Source organism: Chlorocebus sabaeus, chromosome 20 (genome assembly GCF_047675955.1).
Source record: "Chlorocebus sabaeus isolate Y175 chromosome 20, mChlSab1.0.hap1, whole genome shotgun sequence".
NCBI classification, from domain to species: domain Eukaryota; kingdom Metazoa; phylum Chordata; class Mammalia; order Primates; family Cercopithecidae; genus Chlorocebus; species Chlorocebus sabaeus.
This window is the reverse complement of record NC_132923.1, coordinates 104,481,471-104,505,448: the sequence shown is the minus strand read 5'-3', so window position 1 is coordinate 104,505,448 and position 23,978 is coordinate 104,481,471. Positions and strand designations below refer to the sequence as shown.

At 45.1% G+C, this 23,978-nt stretch overlaps 1 protein-coding gene across 2 annotated transcripts in view; it reads right to left on the bottom strand.

The window, feature by feature from the left end:
• Window positions 1-19,854: 19,854 nt before the first annotated feature.
• ZBTB8OS (zinc finger and BTB domain containing 8 opposite strand) overlaps window positions 19,855-23,978 on the bottom strand; it is a 32,710-nt gene continuing 28,586 nt past the window's right edge. For both annotated transcript variants that reach the window (XM_007979564.3, XM_073007551.1), the window contains exon 7: window positions 19,855-20,975. In XM_007979564.3, the coding sequence (XP_007977755.1) occupies window positions 20,889-20,975 (87 nt within the window). In that variant the 3' untranslated portion in view covers window positions 19,855-20,888. The remainder of the gene's footprint in view (window positions 20,976-23,978) is intronic.

Here is a 23,978-nt window from a genome sequence, read left to right as displayed (position 1 = left end):
GTGGACTGAGATTGTGCCATTGCACTCCAGCCTGGGCAGCAAGCGTGAAACTCACAAAAAACAAAACACAGAAAACAAAAAAACCAAAAAACTTCTCCCCTGCCTAAATTATGAAACATTCCAAAATTACAGCTAAATTAGAGAAGCATTGTTTTAGTTCTAAAGGTAAAATCTAAATATCTGAAGTAAAGAGCTGAGCTTCATAAAGGTCTCTTCTGCAAGTTATCACAGTGAAGCTTGATAGAATTTCATTGTATATGGAGAGGCACCATCTATTTTACTGTATTTTTAAATGCCATTTTTAAATGACATACCTCAAAATGATACTTTTTATGTTATTATTTTCTCTTGTTCTTTCATTAATTATTGTCCTTGATACCGATTTCTAGGCTAAATTGGTTACTTTCTTTTAAAAAATTTAAAAATAGATGAATAACCATTTGTTTCATGGTACTTAATTGAGACTTTTTCAAGATTCCTTGATGGCACATTTCCAGTTGCTTCAAGACTGGATGATATGCATTGAGTTCTCTGTTCTCCCAACGTGGCTGTTCCTAAATCAGGATTCTGGGTTTTTTTGAGACGGAGTCTCGCTCTGTTGCCCAAGCTGGAATGCAGTGGCGTGATCTCGGCTCACCTCAATCTCCGCCTCCCGGGTTCAAATGATTCTCCTGCCTCAGCCTCCTGAGTAGCTGGAACTACAGGCACGTGCCACCATGTCGGGCTAATTTTTGTATTTTTAGTAGAGATGGGGTTTCCCTATGATGGCCAGGCTGGTCTCGAACTCCTGACCTCGTGATCCACCCCCACGCCCTGCCCCAGCCTCCCAAAGTGCTGTGATTACGGGCGTGAGCCACCATGCCCAGCCTAAATCAGGATTCTTAACAATTAAAGTGTATCTGAATGAGGAAGGAAATGCTTGTCATTCTCTAGTCTTACCAGAGTAATACTGACACCTTTTGAAATTAAAACCTGATTCTTTAGTTGTTGGAGCCAATAGGAAAAATGGCTGATTTGAACTTCATTCATATCAATGAAGTAGTGCTTGCATGTGTATACTCTAATGCACTTTATTTAGTCTATGATCTAAATGTCCTTTTATGCTATTATCTTCTGCATGCAAACTTTACATACATCAGCATGAATATCAGCAACATTCACTGAACACACTGCCACCAGCACTTGTAATTGCCTTTTCAGAAATAATGCTTTCTCATAATTGTTTATAACAAGCATCAAACGATCCCCACAAAACAACGATCAAGTTCACCAAACTAGACAGAGAATCTGTTGTATCATTTTAACATCATAAAAGAACATTTAAGACATGTCTGTAAGTTGTAAATAATGCCTCCAGTTATCATATCATATATATCTAAGACATTAGAGACCTGTTATTTTCTGGAGTGAAACTGTCTATTGATGATTTGAGAAAATTGAATTCTTTGGTTTTTACATGTGGGCAAATGTTACATAGGGGTATAATCTGTTTAAATAAGCTTTATTTATGCCAAGGATTTTTTTTTTTTTTAATATCAAGACTTGGTTAGACCAAAGTTTGCTCTTGCAGGAATGCCATTTATCAACTTCTGAATGCCCTTCTAACTCCATTACTCTCAAGAGCGTCTGGGTATAGGATGAAGCATTGCGAAAAGAAAGCACCACTGCAGTCATGCCTAGTGTCTGGAAGAAACAAAATGGACTAGATCTGCAGTTTAAAGTAATTTTTTAACCTGAGAAACTCTTCAAATGAATTATTTCCTAGAGATGCTCAAATTTAAGGGATGAACTCTAAAATCAGAGCTGCTCTGGTTAAAGCCCCCCACAAACCTTTCCCCAGACACTTCTGCAGAACTCAGGTGCACAATGTTGAAAACCATGGAATTAGACAACTTCTTGAATTCCCTTTGAGCGTTGCAGCCTCATTTCATAACTCCTGTTACTCACTGTGCTTATAAGCAGGTAACCATATGGTCTCTTAGTGAAGCAAATCACATCCTTAGCACATGATGTTCCTTCTATGGGTATCAGATCTTAAGACTTTTTAAAATTTAGGAACAAATTTTTCAATATCATATTTTCAGTAATGCAATCAAAATAAGCATAGTTACTGTGTTCTATATGGCTAAGTACTGACTAATGGCTGAAAGAAGTTTGGTGCTTCAATTATTTATGAGCTCAGAACTCAATTATTAAGTTATTTTGCCAGGTCATGCCAAGATTTATTGAAATTTCCACTCATATTGGTTTTTAAAAAAATTTTTTAGTCCTAAAATTAAATAAGTATGGAAAATCACTAAAAGCAGTGTAGCATAAGATGTGTTTAACTGGGAAGGGCGATAATAATAGGTACAGGAGGCCGGGCGCGGTGGCTCATGCCTGTAATCCCAGCACTTTGGGAGGCCGAGGTGGGCGGATCATGAGGTCAGGAGTTAGAGACCAGCCTGGCCAACATGGTGAAACCCCATCTCTACTAAAAATACAAAAAAAAATCAGCCAGATATGTTGGCGTGCACCTGTAATCCCAGCTACTCCAGAGACTGAGGCAGGAGAATTGCTTAAACCCAGGAGGCAGAGGTTGCAGTGAGCCAAGATCATGCCACTGCACTCCAGTCTGGGCAACAGAGCAAGACTCTGACTCAAAAAAAAAAGAAAAAGAAAAATAGGTACAGGAGGACCAAACTTTAGATTATAAACAAAGTTTTATGTTATTTTATATGAGTGTATCAGTATTACTATTTATCGTTTATATAGCATTTTATATTTGCAAAGTGTTTAATAATTTTATGTTATTCTTTACATATCTGTGAAATAGGACAGTTATCCCACATGAAAGGTAAATAAATTGAGGCACAGAACAGTAAAAAAAACCTAAAGGTTAGGCACGGTGGCTCACACCTGTAATCCCAGCACTTTGGGAGGCCGAGGCAGGTGTATCACTTTAGGTCAAGAGACCAGCCTGGGCAATATTGTGAAACCCCTTCTCTACTAAAAATACAAAAATTAGCCAGGCATGGTGGCGGGCACCTGTAATCCCAGCTACTCTGGGGGCTGAGACAGGAGAATTGCTTGAACTCAGGAGGCGGAGGTTGCAGTGAGCCAAGATCACGGCACTGCACTCCAGGCTGGGTGGCAGAGCGAGATTCCATTAAAAAAAAAAAAAAAAAGGAACCTAAGACAACCCAGTGAAATGGTGGCCAAAAAAATAGAAAATAGAATGATCACATTTTCTGAATCCTAGACCATCAGAGTAATTCACTGAGGTATATTATGTATCACTCTATTTTATAGATGATTTTATACAAGTGATTGTTTTAAAGCTGACATCATTGTATGTGGATACATTCTATATAGAATAAATGTTATGTAAAGGACATGACTTTAGTTGTCTCACAGGATCCAGAAACCTCTTGGCCGGTGGTACCTCTGCTTGGGTTTTGCTTGTGCCTGCTGGGCTCATTCCACCCATGTGGCCTGGCAGGCTGTGCTCCACTGGTGATACCGGCCTGGATCCCATGTCTGCCAAGGGTGAGCCAGGCACGGAGTGATGGGTGTGTGAGTGAGTGAGCGTGGGGTCCTGCCACTGCACACAACCAGGCGCACTGGCTGCAGCGGGGTGGACAGCTCTCGGCGCTGGCACAGGCACCAGCTCCATGCGAGGCTGCAGCGGGACCAGATGTACCAAAAGCGGCTTCCACTGCAGGCACCAGCATCTGGACAAGGGGAATGCAGTGGTGTCCGAAAGCTCAGAGATGGGAGGAACTGCAGAGCCCCAAAGAGGGTGTTACAGCATGTCACAGCCCTGGCTCAGGGAGCCTCAGGGTCTGGGCTGCCAGAAGGGCTGCAGCTCTTCTCCTTCTTGTCGCCCCCAACATGGTGAGCAGGGGGCATGTTTGAGCCCTGCTTGTGTTACAGCTCTTTCAGTCCACCGTTCAGTGGGGCCCGAGTTCTTTTCCTGCATCCAAGAAGAATGAGGTACGCAGACAGCTGGAGAGTGAGCAAGGCGGAAAGGAGCTTCACTGAGCAACAGAACAGCTCTCAGGAGTCCCGAAGTGGATAGCTCCTTTCCACAGGCAGGTCGACCTGAGGAGTGTCCAGATGACCAGCTCTCACCCAAGAGGAGACCTGCAGGCAGGTCTTTTAAGGAGACTCAAAGTGGGTAGCTTCTTCCCGCAGCTGGTAGTCCTGACAGTCGACTGAGTCTGGCTGAGTCCAGGGGTTTTTATGGGCTCAGAAGGGAGGAAGTGCATGCTGCTTGGTCCATGGGTGTCCATGGGCAGCCCAGAAAACACCACAAGTTCTTACCCCAGCCCTGGACTCCACCTGGAACTGCCAGCCCAGCCCCCAGGCTTCAGGCATTCACTGGCTTGAAAGTGGGATTTCACTGGGAACTCACCTTTTTCCACCCAGGAACCTGTCTGCCTCCTACCATCAACATGCCTTCCATGGTGCCCAGGCTGTTTGTGCCACAGGGCACTGCTGGCCCGAACTGAGTCACCCTCATCACCCCCCTGGCTGGCCTCCCTTCCATGCACATGGGTGCCCAAAGTTTAGAGGGGGCTGTGGTGGCAGGGGGCTGGCGTGTCAGTGCCACCTCAAGCATGCTCCACCTGGCCAGGTCACGACAACACCTAGGTTTGGCCACAACTTTGCTCTGCAACAGAGCAGGTGCCGGGAGCAGAAACAGGCCAGGGAATGGGAGCAGGCACTTCTGAGCCTGTGGGGGCCGGCAGCTTCCCAGGCCCTAAAGAGTGCAGGGATGCCCAGGTCTGGAGCCATAGCTGGACGGCTGCAGCTGTGCCCACGAGTGTGGGACTCCAGCCCTGCCAACTCAGTAGCGGCAGGGTTCCTGCCTGTAGCCAGCTCCTGCGGGCTCCGTGGAGCCGTGAGCCTCAGCTGCGTTTCCCCCACTGCAGCTGGCATCGCGGCAGCGGCTGTTACAGATGGGCCACCAATGCCTTTAGTTACAAGAGTTTTAATGATAAAATTTAGGTTATCACAGAAAGGGTAGTATATAGCCAGCTGTTTTATATATTGTGAAGTATAAGTAACATATAATTTTGATACAGGAGTTGCTTAACAATTCCTGTTAATAGACCCATGAATAGGCCAGAAAAATGAATCCACCGAGGATCTATAAATTCATTTTCACTTCAGCCTTCTCCCCACAGAACTGTATTAATGCCACCAAAAAAGTAAAATATTTAAGTGTAATGTTAACAAGTAATAAACCACACACAGCAAGAGAAGCAAAGAGACTCTTGAAGTCAAAATATTTTGCAATTACTGAAATAGTATAACACTTTTCTCTACACTTTTTTTTTTTCCAAACCATCAAAATCCATTGCATACTTTATCACCTTTAACTAGGAAACCAGAGGCTGGGTAAAGTGGCTTACGCCTATAATCCTAGCACTTTGGGAGGCTGAGGTGGACGCATCATTTGAGGCCAAGAGTTCAAGACCAGCCTGGCCAACATAGTAAAACCCCATCTCTATAAAAAGTACAAAAATTAGCCTGGCGTGGTGCCGCATGCCTGTAATCCCAGCTGCTCGGGAGACCGAGGCACAAGAATTGCTTGAACCTGGGAGGTGGAGGTTGCAGCGAGCCGAGATCACGCCACTGCACTCCAGCCTGGGTGACAGAGCAAGACTGTCTTAAAAAAAAAAAAAAAAAAGGGCCGGACGCAGTGGCTCATGCCTGTAATCCCAGCACTTTGGGAGGCCGAGGCGGGTGGATCACAAGGTCAGGAGATCGAGACCACGGTGAAACCCCGTCTCTACTAAAAATACAAAAAATTAGCCAGGCGCGGTGGCGGGTGCCTGTAGTCCCAGCTACTCGGGAGGCTGAGGCAGGAGAATGGCGTGAACCCGGGAGGCGGAGCTTGCAGTGAGCTGAGATTGCGCCGCTGCACTCCAGCCTGGGTGACAGAGCGAGACTCCATCTCAAAAATAAATAAATAAATAAATAAATAAATAAATAAATAAATAAAATAAAATAAAAAGGAAACCAGAGACCAGGGAAATGCCCTTTACCTTTGCACTTAGCTAGATCATTTGCAAGCATGATTTTATACTTTGCCTGCCTTGCTCTTTCAGATTTCCAGATACGCAATTCTGTTATACATTGGGAAAATCATTTATTTCTTTGTTGATATTACTTACAGCTACTTATTTTCTTTATTAAAGAGAAACTTATTTTTATTCAGCCCATAAGGGAGAAAAGGGAACATTTCTGCCTAGACCAGAGATCCTCAACTTTGATTGCACATTAGAATCACCTGTGGAGCTTTTAAAATGTAGATGCCTAGGCAAATCAGAATCTCTGGCAGGTGGGGCTTGGGTGTATTTTTGCAAGCTAGGTTGGCTGGGCGTGGTGGCTCATGCCTGTAATCCCAGCACTTTGGGAGGCCAAGACGAGTGGATCAGGAGGTTAACAGATCGAGACCATCCTGGCCAATGTGGTGAAACCCCATCTCTACTAAAAATACAAAAATTAGCTGGGTGTGGTGGCGCAAGCCTTTAGTCCCAGCTACTTAGGAGGCTAAGGCAGGAGAATTGCTTGAACCCGGGAGGCAGAGGTTGCAGTGAGCTGAGATCATGCCACTGCACTCCTGGCGATAGAACGAGACTCCATCTCAAAAAACAAAACAAAACAAAACAAAACAAAAACTAGGCTGGGTACAGTGGCTCAATGCCCGTAATCCTCACACTTTGGGAGACTGAGGTAGGAGGATTGCTTGAGCCCAGGAGTTTGAGACCAGCCTGGGCAACATAACAAGATGCAGTCTCTGCAAAAAATTGAAAAATTAGGTGGGTGTGGTGGCACATGCCTGTAGTCTCAGCTACTCAGGAGGCTCGGATGGGAGGATCACTTGAGCCTCAGGATCACTGAATGAAGGATGCAGTGAGCTATGATGGTGCCACTGCACTTCAGCCTGGATGATACAGCAAGATCTTGGCTCTAAAAATAAAAATAAATAAATAAATAGATAAAAACTTCCCAATGTTTGTGACATGCAAAATAGGGCCCATTCGAGGTTTCGCTGTGTCCTCCCCGTATAGATGCCAGGGAGAGGCAGTAGGACCATTTGACCTTCCAGTCCACTGATTCTCAACCATATCATTAAGGAAAATTTTAAAAATAGAGGTGCCCAGTCCAGGAAAATACTTATTTTTGTGAAATTTCAAGACACACTGCATGTTCCATTATCGAAGGTTTTTAATAGGGACTAGTAATGTCGACACTCTAATAAAATAATGAGTAGTCTTAAAATACCCCATTTTTATTTTGGGATGCATTTGAATTTTATTTGATTGTGGGTATTGTATTCTGGGAATTCACAAAGTACTTCAAACCAATAAAAGAACTATACTGGATAATGAATACGTGACTGAAATACTACATACTGAAATTTTACAAGCATTAATATTTTCTTTTTTTTTTTTTGAGACGAGTCTCGCTCTGTCCCCTAGGCTGGAGTGCAGTGTTGCCATCTCGGCTCACTGCAAGCTCCCCCTCCCGGGTTCACGCCATTCTCCTGCCTCAGCCTCCTGAGTAGCTGGGACTACAGGCGCCCGCCACCGCGCCCGGCTAATTTTTTGTATTTTTAGTAGCGACGGGGTTTCACCGTGGTCTTGATCTCCTGACCTTGTGATCCGCCCGCCTCAGCCTCCCAAAGTGCTGGGATTACAGGCGTGAGCCACCACGCCCGGCCTAATATTTTCTTTTTAAAGAAAGGAACCAGAATACTCCAAGCACTGTAAAAGCTCAATTGCTACACATTAGAATTCCATAAAATAATTGAATTAAGTCATTCTTTAGTTCCAGTTAAATGGAATCCTAGAGAGGCAGGAAAATATTACTGCATTATTTAAAGAAGACTTCAGACTAATTTGGAAACAGCAAATTTCTCTTTTGCTTTATTTTTTCAAGAATTACCATTAAAGCCGGGCGTGGTGGCTCACCCCTGTAATCCCAGCACTTTGGGAGGCCGAGGTGGGTGGATCACGAGGTCAGGGGTTCGAGACCAGCCTGACCAACATGGTGAAACCCCATCTCTACTAAAAATACAAAAATTAGCTGGGTGTAGTGGCGGGCGCCTGTAATCCCAGCTACTCAGCAGGCTGAGGCAGGAGAATTGCTTGAACCCGGGAGGCGGAGGTTGCAGTGAGCCAAAATCGTACCACTGCACTCCAGCCTGGGCAAAAGAGCAAGACTCCATCTAAAAAAAAAAAAAAAAAAGAATTACCATTAAAAAAAAAAAAAAGCTTTGAAAATAACTTAAAATACAACTTTTGGATAGAGTACCATTCTCATTCCCACCTTGAAGGTTATGTTTGCAATCCATTCATGACACGTGTATCTCTTCAGTCTCCTACAAAAAAGAATTTCTTCCAATGACAAAATGGTACTTTCTTGCATTTTTTTTTTTTTTTTTTGGAGACGGAGTCTCGCTCTGTCACCCAGGCTGGAGTGGAGTGCAATGGCGTGATCTCAGCTCATACCTCCGCCTCCCGGGTTCAAGTGATTCTCCTGCCTCAGCCTCCAGAGTAGCTGGGATTATAGGCATGCGCCACCATACCCGGCTAATTTTTGTATTTTTAGTAGAGACAGAGTTTCGCCATATTGGTCCGGCTGGTCTCAAACTCCTGACCTCAGATGATCCGCCAGCCTTGGCCTCCCAAAGTGCTAGGATTACAGGTGTGAGCCACCACAACTGGCCCATAATTTTTTGTCTTTTTATTTTCTTGCATAATTTTAAAAGGTTACATGCCGAGTCCAGGCGCGGTGGCTCACACCTGTAATTCCAGCACTTTGGGAGGCCAAGGCAGGTGGATCACTTGAGGTCAGGAGTCCAAGACCAGCCTGACCAACATGGTGAAACCCCATCTCTACCAAAAATATAAAAATTAGCTTGGCATGTTGGCACACACCTGTTATCCCAGCTACTCGGGAGGTTGAGGCAGGAGAATTGCTTGAACCCAGGAGGTGGAGGTTGCAGTGAGCTGAGATTGCGCCACTGCACTCCAGCCTGGGCAACAGGAGTGAAACTTCTCAAAAAACAAAAGATACTGTGCCTTTTGTTGCCTATCTGAACTGATTTAAAACTTTTTCTGGCCGGGCGCAGTGGCTCACGCCTGTAATCCCAGCACTTTGGGAGGCCGAGATGGGTGGATCACAAGGTCAGGAGATCGAGACCATCCTGGCTAACACGGTGAAACCCCATCTCTACTGAAAATACAAAAATTAGCTGGGCACGGTGGCGGGTGCCTGTAGTCCCAGCTACTTGGGAGGCTGAGGCAGGAGAATGGCATGAACCCGGGAGGCGGAGCTTGCAGTGAGTGGAGATCGGGCCACTGCACTCCAGCCTGGGCGACAGAGCGAGACTCCGTCTCAAAAAAAATTAATAAAATAAACAAATAAACTTTTTCTATATACTGAGGAAAAAGTCCACAAAAAACCCAGGAGTTGAAAACCCCACCTAAAAGTATTAGCACCACCTGTTAAAAAAATGAAGGCCTTGAGATATGGCCACATTGGCTCACTCCTGTAATTCCAGCGCTTTGGGAGGCTGAGGTGGGAGAATCACTTGAGGCCAGGAGTTCGAGGCCAGCCTGGGCATCAGTGACATCCTACCTCCACCAAAAAAAACCCAGAAAATTAAAATTTGGCGGGCATGGTGGCACAGGCCTGTAGTCCCAGCTATTCGGGAAGCGAAGCTGGGGCTGGAGCATCGCTTGAGCCCAGGAGTTCAAAACTGCAGTGAGCTATGACTGTGCCACTGCACTCCAGCCTGGGCCACATTATGAGACCCTGTCTATTTAAAAAATAACAAATAAATAAAAAAGAAAGCCTGGATTTTCTCTCCCTAGACAATGAATATCATGTTCAAGCAATTGACCCCTCTATAAACCCTGACTTTCTGTATTATTTTCAGGGATGACTATGCCAGTGAGCGAGATTAAGGGGTAGAAACTTTTCCTTTTCAGTCCTGTTTTTCCTCACAACTACTTTTGCTGGAAAGTTATTCAGAGTCTAACAGCTAAACCCCCATTCCCCCACCGTCCCCACCGGAGAGGCCCGGGACTTACCAGACACCCCTAAAGCTGGATTAGCTAGACTCTAGGGGCGGCAGAGGGAAATAGACGTTCTTCTGTCGTGTGTAGTGGACGCCTTATAAAAAGCCCACATTTGGCCCCGGCGCCGTGGCTCACGCCTGTAATCCCAGCACTTTGGGAGGCCGAGGCCGGCAGATCACCTGAGGTCAGGTCAGTCTGGCCAACATGATGAAACCCCGTGTCTACTAAAAATACAAAATTAGCCTAGCAGGGTGGTGGGCGCCTGTAATCCCAGCTACTCGGGAGGCTGAGGCAGAAGAATCACTTGAACCCGGGAGGCGGAGGTTGCAATGAGCCGAGATCACGCCATCGCACTCCAGCCTGGGTAAAAACAGCGAAACTCCATCTCAGAAAATAAATAAATTAATTAATTAATTATAAAATAAAAATAAAAAACCCACATTTGCCAGGCACCGACTAGATCCACACCGTCATTTAAAATAGTTAGACTTGGGGGTTTGTGCTGTGGAATGACTAACCTGGAAGCCACGCCACGACTGAGGGGCGGCGGGGACTCGAATCCGCGCGATCAGATGCCGCGGTAGGTGCTTAAGACCTGCAGTCTAGAGAGCGAGCCTATCTTATCCCCACTTTAGGAAAAGTTGTTTGGTGTTACTTAAGGTTATGGCATTATCCTCTGTGAAGACTTGCGTCCCTGACACCCCCCAACTCAGCTGGGACTGGCTAGTGCCCTGCTCTGGGGCCTCGCGCGGCGGCCAGTAGGAGGCGTCGGCGCCCCAGGAGTCTGCGGCCGAGCCAATGGCAGCCGCGAGAAGGCCCCGGACAGAGCTTGGACGTGCGATGCTAGGGAACTACTCCCGTGGGATTTGGCCAGAGGTATCTCACTGACGTCCTGTCGCCCAGGCTGGGGTGCAGTGGCGCGATCTCAGCTCACTGTGACCTCTGCCTCCTGGGTTGAAGCGATTTTCCTGCCTCAGCCTCCCCAGTAGCTGAGATTACAGGCGTGCGCCACACGCCTGGCTAATTTTTTGTATTTTTGTTAGAGACGGGGTTTCACCATGTTGGCCAGGCTGGTCTTGAACTCCTGGCCTCATGTGATCCTCCCACCTCGGCCTCTCAAAGTGCTGGGATTACAAGCGAGAGCCACCGCGCCTGGCCTGAAGTGCTGGCTTTTGAATATAGATGCTCAACTAAGATATGGGAGAAAGAAAGCTAGATTAGCACAAGAAAAAGCCACAGTAGATAAGTAGGAGAAGGCAAATAACTCTAGAGAAGAGAAAGGAAAGGGAGAAGCAGAAACGAGTGACTCAGCTTGCCCAGCTTAGTAAACTAAGATTCTAGCTACCATGTCACTTGTGCAGATGGCACAGGCTCCCAGGGTTCTCTAGAATGGTGACACCCCTTTACCAAGCACTGTGGACCTTTTCAGAATTAAAGAGGGGGCTGGGCACAGTGGCTGACACCTGTAATACCAGCACTTTGGGAGGAGGAAGTGGGAGGATTGCTTGAGGCCAGGAGTTTGAGACCAGCCTGGGCAACAGACTGCCTTTGCAAAATTATGACTGAGACAGTGGAAAGAGATCTAACCCGATTCCATCTTGGCTCTAACCTCCAAGCTGTCCTTCTTCATTCCTGGGCGGAGGCTAAACTAACTTCAGGAGAAACTTACAGTTTACAGTTTAAAACAAAGATGATAACAGCCCTTTCCCAACACAAACCTCCTTGCCTGGGGACTAGAATGCCTTTGTAGGACTAAGAAATTAGCCACAAGATTAGAAATTATGGTTTAGGATTCATGCAGCTGGAGGTTACAAAATCTTGACCTTCCCTAAACTGCTCCTAAGATCAGTGCTTGAGATATTTTGCAGACCCTGCACTTGCTGGATCAGCTGGGACCACCCAGATCGATAAACTGGCTCATCTGATCTTGTGGCCCAGCACCCAGGAACTGACTCAGCACAAGAAGACAGCTTCCACTCTCTATGATTTCATCTCTGACCTGGCCAATTAGAACTCCCGGCTCACTGGTTTCCCCCAATCCACCAAGTTGTCCTTAAAAACTCTGATCCCCAAATACTGGGCAAACTTAATTAGTAATAATATAACTCTGGTCCCCCGCAGAGCCAGCTCTGCGTGAATTACTCTTTCCCTATTGCAATTCCCCTGTCTTCATAAATCGGCTCTGTCTAGGGAGCAGGTAAGGTGAACCCACTGGGTAGTTACACTGTCTGCCTAAAAAATAGCAGTCAGGCATGGTGACACATACCTGTAGTCCCAGCCACTCAAGAGGCTGAGGTGGGATGATCACCTGAGCCCAGGAGTTTAAGGCTGCAGTGAGTTATGATCATGCCACTGTACTCTGAGCAACAGAGCCAGACCTTCTCTCTAAAAAGAAGGCTGGGCACGGTGGCTCACATCTGTAATCCCAGCACTTCGGGAGGCCGAGGTGGGCAGATCACCTGAGGCCAGGAGTTCCAGACCAGCCTGGCCAACATGGCAAAACCCCATCTCTACTAAAAATACAAAAATTACCCAGGTGCAGTGGCACATGCCTGTAGCCCCAGCTACTTGGGAGGGTGAGGTGGGAGAATCATTTAAACCTGGGAGGTGGAGGCTGCAGTGAGCTGAGATCACACCACTGCACTCCAGCCTGGGTAACAGAGTGAGACTCTGTCTCAAAAACAACAACAACAACAACAAAATGTTATGCCAGAGTCAGATTGGAAAGTAAGTCACAATATATAGGGTTAAATAAAATTCATCTGATGAAAATGTATGGTTTGTAGGGCATGATCCCCCAGACCCCTTAGACAGGAATTTGGGCAAGATAAAAAAATCAGAGCTTAGTCATCAGAGCCCATGACTATAATGTCTTTAGTGTTTATACTGGGAGGGAGCTTAGTTTAGTTTAGTTTAGTTTGCGTTATTTTATTTTAATTTTTGAGATGGAGTCTCACTCTGTTGCCCAGGCTGGAGGGCAGTGGCACAATCTTGAATCACTGCAACCTCTCTCCTGGGTTCCAGCGATTCTCCTGCCTCAGTCTCCCAAGTAGCTAGGATTACAGGTGTGTGCCACCATGCCTGTTTGGGAGGCCAAGGCATGTGGATCATGACGTCAGGAGATTGAGACCATCCTGGCTAACATGGTGAAACCCCATCTCTACTAAAAATAGACAAAATTAGCCAGGCATGGTGGTTCGTGCCTGTAGTCCTGGCTACTCGGGAGGCTGAGGCAGGGGAATCACTTAAACCCAGGAGGCGGAGGTTGCAGTGAGCCAAGATCGTGCCATTGCACTCCAGCCTGGCCACAGAGTGAGACTCTGTCTCAAAAAAAAAAAAAAAAAAAAAAAAAAAAAAGGTTATGTAAATACATTGACTAGAGTCTGAAGTCCCAAGTCTGTCTCTTATAGCCAGATAGTCTTAGTTGTCACTAATGTCCTCATTAATAAAATGTAGAATAAATGTACTACATGTAAAATTGCTGTAGGACAAATGGGTAACATTTTCCAGTTGGAAGCACCTACAAAAATGTTTTTTACAGTGGAGACCTGGATATGCATGTATGACAAAATAAATGTTGGTTCTTTTTTTTTTTTTTTGAGATGGAGTTTCACTCTTATTGCCCAGGCTGGAGTGCAGTGGCGCGATCTCAGCTCACTGCAACCTCTGCCTCCCAGGTTCAAGCAATTCTCCTGCTTTGGCCTCCCTAGTAGCTGGGATTACAGACACCTGCCACCACAACCGGCTGATTTTGTACTTTTAGTAGAGACGGGGTTTCTCCATGTTGGTCAGGCTGGTCTCGAACTCCTGACCTCAGGTGATCTGCCCACCTCAGCCTCCCAAAGTGCTGGGATTACAGGCATGAGCCACTGAGCCCGGCCATAATGTTAGTTCATTGTAAAAGCACACTCTTGCATGTTCAGAATTTAACATTAAGCAATTACTTATAGGTAATTTTTTTTTCTTTGAAACAGAGTTTCACTCTTGTCGCCCAGGTAGGAGTGCAATGGTGCGATCTTGGCTCACTGCAACCTCCGCCTCCCAGGTTCAAGTGATTCTCCTGCCTCAGCCTCCAGAGTAGGTGGGATGACAGGCGCCTGCCACCATGCCCAGCTAATTTTTGCATTTTTAGTAGAGATGGGGTTTCACCACATTGGCCAGGCTTGTCTTGAACTCCTGACCTCAGGTGATCCACCTACCTCAGCCTCCCAAAGTGCTGTGATTACAGGCATGAGCTATCGCACCAGGCCACTTATAGGTAATTAAACAAAAAAAAAGTACATTGTACATTAGGAAATCATACTGATAAAGTAATACAGTCACTAAATTCTGACAGTTTGCTCTGGAAGAGGTTTTGGAGGATATCTTTTCCAATATCCTCGTTTCTGAAGTGAGGAAACTAAATTCTCAGTCTCATAGTTTCTCTGTGGCAAAGCTAGTATTGTTGAGATCATTCAGGGCTTCCTACTGGGCAGAATCTGGTAATCCCCAAGCCTTCTGCAGGTCAGATTGGGTGAGGGAGTAGCCCCAGTAGTTCATGATGGCACTTCTCCTATCTTGAGAAGGGTATGAGTGGTTCTCCTTGAACATTCTCTTCCAAACTGGAGAGAACTGGCAAAAGAGGCTGTGGATACAATCACTTAGCCATCTTAGATGGGGAGGTACCAGTGATAAGAGATCATCAACTGGGTGTGGTGGACCACACCTGTTATCCTAGCACTTTAGGAGGCCATGGCAACAGGATCTCTTGATCCCAGGAGTTCAAGACCAGCCTGGGCAACATAGTAACATCCTACCTCTAAAATAAAAATAAAAATGTTTAAAAAGATCATCAGCCGGGTGCGGTAGCTCACACCTGTAATCCCAGCACTTTGGGAGGCCAAGGCGGGCGGATCACAAGGTCAGGAGATCAAGACCATCCTGGCTAACATGGTGAAACCCCATCTCTACTAAAACTACACACACACAAAAAATTAGCAGGGCGTGGTGGCGGGCACCTGTAGTCCCAGCTACTAGGGAGGCTGAGGCAGGAGAATGGCGTGAACCTGGAAGGTGGAGCCTGCAGTGAGCCAAGATCGCGTCACTGTACTCCATGCTGGGCAACAGAGCAAGACTCCGTCTAAAAAAAAAAAAAATCATCATACCACTATTGTTACCCATAGTACATACATACACTGTTACCCATAACACATAGATAAGGAAGTACGTCCAAGGTCATCAATAGAGCAAGGATTAGGAATCAAGGCTTGTGACTTAAGATTCCTCTTATTTTTTTTTGGAGACAAGATCTCACTCTCACCCAGGCTGGAGTGCAGTGGTGTCATCATGGCTCACTGCAGTCTAGACTTCCTGGCCTCAGGTGATTCTCCCACCTCAGCTGCCCAATTTGTGACTACAGGCCTGTGCCATCATCCCCGGCTATTTTTCTGTATTTTTTGTAGAGGTGGGGTTTCAGCATGTTGCCCAGGCTAGTCTCAAACTCCTAGGCTCAAGCGATCCACCTGTGTTGGCCTCCCAAATTATTGGGATTACCGATATGAGCCATTGTACCCAGCCTGACTTGAGATTCTTAAGCTCTTGAGATTTGTTCAAGAAGTTGACCCACAGTCTCTGTCTAAGAGTTTTAGGTAGCCCTAAAACACTTAATCCATTGATCATTAAGTAGTCCATGACCATCTATTATGTGATCTGGGGGCTTGCTTTCTCTTCAGAGAGACAAAACTAGAAAACATTCGACAATTATAAAATTGACTAAGCTGGCAAATCTTTAAAACTAACTAGACAGGCACAATTCAGAGAAGGCCACTGATGGCTGAAATGGTTGGCAAAGTTTCTTGGTGACAGGCTTTGACGTGAACTTTATTTATTTATTTATTTACTTTTTATTTTTGAGGTGGAGCCTCGCTCTGTCGCCCAGGCTGGAGTGCAGTGGCACAATCTTGGCTCACTGCAACCTCCGCCTCCTGGGTTCAAGCAATTCTCTGCCTCAGCTTCCCGAGTAGCTGGAATTACAGGTGCCCAACACCATGCCCGGCTAGTTTTTGTATTTTTAGTAGAGATGAGTTTCACCATCTTGGCCAGGCTGGTCTTGAACTCCTGACCTCGTGACCCACCTGCCTCGGCCTCCCAAAGTTCTGGGATTACAGGCGTTAGCCACCGTGCCCAGCCTGATGTGGACTTTAATGCAGAACTTGCAAGATGTTTGCCCCTCATTGTGATGACCATAGTAGTTTTTTGTTTTTTTTTAAATTGGGAGGTTTCACATAAAAATCCCAATTTTTGAGGTGTCATGAAAAACTACAACACTCAGCTTGTATTCCTACTACCGACAAGGATTGTCGCTGAGGCAGCTGACCTCTCAGACACTATAATCCCTGGGCTCAATACTTATAGCCAATTCCATTACCCACCTGGCTCCTTGGGCAGTGGGTTTGCTTCCCTTACTTTAGGAGGAAGGATAAAGGCAGCCCAAAAAGGAGAATTGGACAGAAAAGTGAAGATGAGTGGGTATGTCATGAGGTGAGAGATAATGTTGAGACACTTATAACTAGAACAGAGTTTTCATGTAAGGATAAGGTTCACTCCCCATTTAAACCAATTAGCTCTGCTGTGGGGGAGAATCTGCTCCCTAGACCAAAACACGTATTTGAAACTAGCAGAAGAATCTAGTGACAGCCAGTGCAACCATTTCAATAAATAAACCAAAAATAAACTGTGTATTGCTGCTGATGGACTAAAGATGCCAATTTTCTATATAATGGGTGACATACTCAATTTCCTTCTATTCATTACCTTCATTTTGGCATATTTAAAAACTAACATGCTTTTTTTTTTTCTTTTTGGAGATGGAGTTTCGCTCGTTGCCCAAGCTGGAGTACAATGGCACGATCTCGGCTCACTGCAACCTCTGTCTCCCAGGTTCAAGCGATTCTCCTGCCTCAGCCTCCCAAGTAGCTGGGACTACAGGCATGTGCCACTACGTCTGGCTAATTCTGTATTTTTTAGTAGAGACAGAGTTTCTCCATGTTGGTCAGGCTGCTCTGGAACTCCCAATCACAAGTGATGCGCCCGCCTCAGCCTCCCAAAGTGCTGGGATTACAGGCATGAGGCATTGTGCCCGGCCAAAAACTCATATTAAAATTTGAAATTGACATTAAAATAAATAGATTAGAAGTTTATCACACATTATAATTTGTATTGCATAATTACATCTCGCTTGTTTTTACTTAACTCCATTATGTAGTACTGGTGGTAAGCAATATTGAGGCAGAATAGGGTCTGCAGGCAGGGAACCTAAGGCAGAAGTGCGCTGACTTCCTAGAACTGAATCAAGAAGATCAGATGGTACTCCCTTTGGCTCCCCAGTCTTCAGTGGGAACTTTACTTCAGCCTCTGATTGGTCACCTCCTACAACCAATCAGACTAGTCATGGGCCACTCCTTAATTTACATAGAATATAACGAAGTAAGAAATGGGAAACCTCTAGAGGGTATTTAAACCCCAGAAAATCCTGTAACCAGCGCTCTTGAGCCCTTGCTTGAGCCTGCTCACACTCTATGGAGTGTTCTTTTTGTTTCAATAAATTTGTGCTTTCATTGCTTCATTTTTTTGCTTTGTTTGTGCGTTTTGTCCAATTATTTGTTCAAAACGCCTAGAACCTGTCAACTCATAGTCAAGCAAGACCTTTCACCGGTAACAATATAGTTGCCTCACATGCTTTTTGTCCTGAGCAAGTCTGTGCCCCATGTAGTTTTTGTTTTGTTTGAGACAGGGTTTTATTTCTGTCGCCCAGGCTGGAGTGCAGTGGCACGATCTTGGCTCACTGCAACCTCTGCCTCCTGGGTTCAAGAGATTCTCCTGCCTCAGCCTCCCAAGTAGCTGGGACTACCGGTGCATGCCACCACACATGGATAATTTTTGTGTTTTTTGTAGAAACAAGGTTTCACCATGTTGCCCAGGCTGGTCTCAAACTCCTGGGCTCAAGTGATCCACCCACCTTGGCCTCCCAAAGTGCTGGGATTACAGGCATGAGCCACCGTGCCCAGCTCTACTTGGTTTTAATATATTCTAGCTCTAATCCTCTTCTTATTCTGGATTTGGCCTTCATTGCCTTCCTGGTCTTCCATTGTTCATTTTCACGATCAAGCTCCAATTAGCCCACGATAATGCAAATGTTCTGTGAAAAAAAAGAGCCCCATCTCAGCCTGGCAATCAATCCTAATAAAAGGTAAAAGGATTCTAGACCGGGTGCGGTGGCTCACTCCTGTAATCCCAGCACTCTGGGAGGCCGAGGTGGGTGGATCACAAGGTCAGGAGACTTGAGACCATTCTGGCTAACACGGTGAAACCTCATCTCTACTAAAAATACATAAAATTTGGCCGGGCCTGGTGGCTCACGCCTGTAATCCCAGCACTTTGGGAGGCCGAGGCGGGCGGATCACGAGGTCAGGAGATCTAGACCATCCTGGCTAACACAGTGAAACCCCGTCTCTACTAAAAATATGAAAAAAATTAGCCGGGCATGGTGGCGGGTACCTGTAGTCCCAGCTACTCGGGAGGCTGAGGCAGGAGAATGGTGTGAACCCGGGAGGCAGAGCTTGCAGTGAGCCGAGACCGCGCCACTGCACTCCAGCCTGGGCGACAGAGCCAGACTCCGTCTCAAAAAAACAAAAGGGTTCTGAGGGATGTTTTTGGCTTGAAGAGTTACAATTCAAATCTGTAAAAGGTGCCTGAGTACAAAGAAGGTTAAAAAGCACTACCCAGTGTTCCTGCTATATATTCATTTGAAGAGCTGCTTTTCAAACCACAGGCTCTTGGCCTATTCTTCATTAACCCTATTTTCTTTTTCTGTTTTAAGATGGAGTGTCACCCTGTCACCTAAGCTGCAATTCAGTGGCACAATCTCAGCTCACTGCAACCTTCACCTCCTGGGTTCAAGCGATTCTCATTGCCTCAGGCTTTCAAGTAGCTGGGATAACAGGCGCCTGCCACCACACCAGGCTAATATTTTGTATTTTTAGTAGAGATAGGGTTTCGCCATGTTGGCCGGGCTGGGCTGAACTCCTGACCTCAGGTGATCCACCTGCCTCAGCCTCCCAAAGTGCTGGGATTACAGGTGTGAGCCACTGTGCCCGGCTGTCATTAACCCTATTTTCTGTTAAACACTCATAGAAAAATAGTTGCTAATCCGTTCCTTTTAGTTCAAGTTCGCCATACTGTGAGGATATTTAGCACCACCCAGTGGCAATTTTTTTTATGTTCTTGTGAATAAATAGCAACTTTGCAAACTCTTGATCCCAAAAGATAATACCTGTATCAATAGAAACAAGAAAAAAGTTGTGAATCAAACTAAATTTCATTTATAAAAAGTCTTCTACTTTGAGAGTTCAGACCATTTTAAGGTTGTTTTCCTGGCCTCATGTCTCCTTAAAGACAAATAGTTAGGCCAGGTGCAGTGGCTCACACCTGTAATCCCAGCACTTTGGGAGGCCAAGGTAGATCACTTGAGCCCAGGAGTTCAAGACCAGTTCAAGACAACATAGTGAGACCGCATCTCTACAAAAAAATTTTAAAACTTAGCCAGGTATGGTGGTGCATACCTGTAGTTCCAGCTATTTGGGAGGCTGAGTTGGAAGGACTGCTTGAGCCCAGCAGTTTGAGGTCACAGTAAGCTATGATTGCACCACTGCATTCCAGCCTGGGAGACAGAGCAAGATCCTGCCTCAAAAAAAAAAAGGACGAATAGCTTAGGTAGTTAAACAACAACAATAAATAAATTTTTCAAAAATTCTCCTTTTATTCTCTAGTTATACACATATACTCACTTTCAAATAAAATTCTACATTAGAAGGAAAAGTCTCTTTGTAAGGCATAGTATTGACGTTTTCTTATGAGAAAATAGGAAATATCATCAGTGCTTTTAAAAAAGTGAAAGCGTAAGAGAAAATCAGGGCTCTATCTAGAGAAGTCTAATTGTTTCTCTATAAAAACCAACTGGAATACAGGATACCTGTCCTATAGCAACCTAAAACACAACCTCCCTTGATGTACATATAGAAAATATATGTCTTGTAGCCAGGCGTGGTGGCTCATGCCTGTAATCCCAGCGCTTTGGGAGGCCAAGGCGGGCGAATCATGAGGTCAGGAGATCGAGACCATCCTGGCTAACACGGTGAAATCGTCTCTACTAAAAATACAAAAATTAGCTGGGCATGGTGGCAGGCGCCTATAGTCCCAGCTACCTATAAGGCTGAGGCAGGAGAATGGCATGAACTCAGGAGGCGGAGCTTGAAGTGAGCCGAGATCATGCCACTGCGCTTCAGCCTGGGCTACAGAGCAAGACCAACTCAAAAACAAAAAAGAAAGAAAGAAAATATATGTCTTAACCAACTTGGAAGAAAAACAAAATTCTGTGTGTGCAAATATATTTTTTCAAGTTACTCTTTTTTCAACCTGGATTTAGCCTCAGGCTGCTGCTGACATCAGTGCTCCTCGCTGGGGTGAGGCCGGAGGGCTTGCATTGCACTGGAAGGGCATGAGGCACCTACTGCCACAGCAGAGAATCAAAGGACCATAACTGTCCCTTGGGGATTGAAGAATTCTTTAAAGTCTGATTATTTGGGGAACACAAACTAAGGCTGTACCCTGATTTTCCCTTTCTGAAAGTCACACTTTAACTAAAACATTTCTGTTCTACAAATTTCCACGTATCAAAAGACGCTGTAGAATTTAATTCATAGTGTCTTCTCAAAAGGAAAAAAAGGAAAAAAAAAAAAGCAGTTATTCATAGGAGTCTTTTTTGGTGTCTTAAATGTCAATGATCACAAAAACTTCTGGCTTCTCTTCATCATACACCTGCATTGCTGAATATGTTATTGCTTTGACTTCTGTTCCCTAAAGTTGGGGTTAGAGGAAAAAAAATAGGAAAATAGGATATTGAAATCATAATCATTAACTCTAGCAACAATCGGCAGAAAGTAAAAATTTTGGTATTTTGAAAATGAAAAACTCACATGAAACAATTCATTATGAAATTAGCATAGTATACAGGGATCCAAGAAAAATTAGAGGCAACACACGCACAACGGAATTGGGACATGGAACTCAAATCCTGGCTTTGTTTCCACCTGGGTATAGAAATTGTCTGGCCTGTCTGGACATCAGTTTTTCATTGATAAAATGGGTTAAATCACATAAAGACACATCCATAGGTATGTTCACTGCAGTACTATTCACAATAGCAAAGACATAGAATCAACCCACATGCCCATCAATGGTAGACTGGATAAAGAAAAGGTGATACATATACACCATGGAATACTACACAGCCATAAAAAAGAATGAGATCATGTCCTTTGCAACAACATGGATGGAGCTGGAGGCCATAATCCTAAGTGAATTCATGCAGGAACAGAAAACCAACACCACGTTTCCATATATTTAAGAGGGACACAAACATTGAGTACACATGAACACAAAGAGGGAAACGAGACACCGGGTCTGCTGATTGAAAAACTGCCTATCAGGTATTACGCTGATTACCTGGGTGAAAAATTATCTGTACACTAAACCTCCACAACACGCAATGTACCCATATAACAAACTTGCATGTGCACCCCGTGAACCTAAAAATAAAAGTTGGAAAGAAAAAAAAGTAAAAAGCTTTTGAGGATGATTTAAAAAAAAAAAAAATGAGTTGAATCAAACAACACAAGCTTTTCTACTATGGCTCGGGGCTCCTTCTGAAACCCAGACCACCTCCTTATACTCTGACCTAGGCCTTAGGAACTCAACCTATTCTCTTTTCCTCAGCTGCCAACACTCAATTCACCTCTTGGGACTCCTCTCTTTCCAAGTCTAGCTGAAGAGTAAGATACACTTTCCCAGGTCAAAAGCTCTCCACACGTCTCTGATACATGACACTGCCCAACCCTGCCCCAGTTTAAAACCACAGAATTAGATGTTCTCTTAGGTTCTTTCCAGCTCCAAAAGGAATCTACAATAATTCTGTGCACCATAAAATGTATCAGGCAATACGTAAATGACATTTGCTAGCTGTACACCACACAAAAAAAGGAAGATTTCACAGAAGGATATAAGTGGCAGTGCCGCTGCTTTTTCTCCTCTGCCACAATCACCTGGCAAAACCACAACCTAATTCAAGTTCAACTGTCTGCTTATGGCAGCACACACCATGCTAACTGGTATCACCCTGAGTGTATGTTTACACATCTCAAACAAGAATTCAGCACTTGCAGTAAAATCTTACAATTACCAATAAATTCCCTTTTTCACTCTCTGAGACAATTCTTTCCCTTCTCCTCTAGTGATCATTCCTCCCTCATTCTCACTCTCAATCAATTGTGCTTCCTAGAGAAAGTAAGAGCAACTCAGTAAGAACTGACGCATCTTCTCACCACCAAATCTACCATCATGCTGTATCTGTACTCACCTTAGCCTCCCTGGCTGCAATGAATGGCTTGTCCCTGCTCTCATCAGAAGGCCAACTTCTACACATGAGTATTCGATCCTATACCCACCTTACCAAATTGTACCAAAGAGGCTGTGGCCCTATCTCTACAACCTTATCTGCTACTATTACACCTTCACTCTCAGCTCCAGCTTGCTGTTCCGTGAAGACAACTTATCTCATTTCAGGGCCTTTACACCTGTTTCTTCACCTGGAAAGTTCTTCCATATTTATGCTCACTTATCTCTCTTGCCTCTGCTCAAATATCACTTTCTCAAACATACTGATATATTTTGGCTGTATCCTCACTCAAATCTCGTCTTGAACTGTAGTACCCATAATCCCCACGCATTGTGGGAGGGAGCAGGTGGAGATCATTGAATCACAGGTGCGGTTTCCACCATGCTGTTCTAGTGATAGTGCGTGAGTTTTCAGGAGATCTGATGGTTTTCGAAGGGGCTTCCTCCTTCACTCAGCACTCACTTCTCTTCCTGCCACCATGTGAAGAAGGAAGGAAGTGTTTGCTTCCCCTTCCGCCATGACTGTGAGTTTCCTGAGGTCTCCCCAGCCATGCTGAACTGTGAGTCAATTAAGCCTCTTTCCTTTATAAATTACTCAGTCTTGGGTATGTCTTTATCAGCAGCATGAGAATGGGTTAATAAACATGTATTTTCTGACCCCCACCCCTCCTCCAACTACTCTTACCTTATCCTGATGGCACTGGTCACTATCTGAAATTATGTGTTTACATGTTTGTCTGGCTCACTTCTTCCATTACATTTTAAACTCAGTGAGGGCAGGCCGGGCGCGGTGGCTCAAGCCTGTAATCCCAGCACTTTGGGAGGCCGAGACGGGCGGATCACGAGGTCAGGAGATCGAGACCATCCTGGCTAACACGGTGAAACCCCGTCTCTACTAAAAAATACAAAAAACTAGCCGGGCGCGGTGGCGGGCGCCTGTAGTCCCAGCTACTCGGGAGGCTGAGGCAGGAGAATGGCGTGAACCCGGGAGGCGGAGCTTGCAGTGAGCTGAGATCCGGCCACTGCACTCCAGCCTGGGCACAGAGCAAGACTCCGTCTCAAAAAAAAAAAAAAAACAAAACTCAGTGAGGGCAGAGACTTCACTTATCCTATTACAGTTCTACCTTGAGTGCGTAAAAAAATGTCTGAAACACTAGAGGCACTTGATTCAACATTTGCTGAATGCATGCATAAACTCATGGATGGATGGAATATGGATTCATGGAGAGAAGGTAAAGACAATATTAAAACCAGGAAGGTATTTTTAAACCCAGAAATATTCCAGGAACCAGATGTTTTAATAAGCTATTTGTAAAACATTCCTTTTTGCTTTGAAAAGTTGTTTGATTGGCTGGGCGCAGTGGCTCATGCCTGTAATCCCAGCACTTTGGGAGGCCAAGGCAGGCG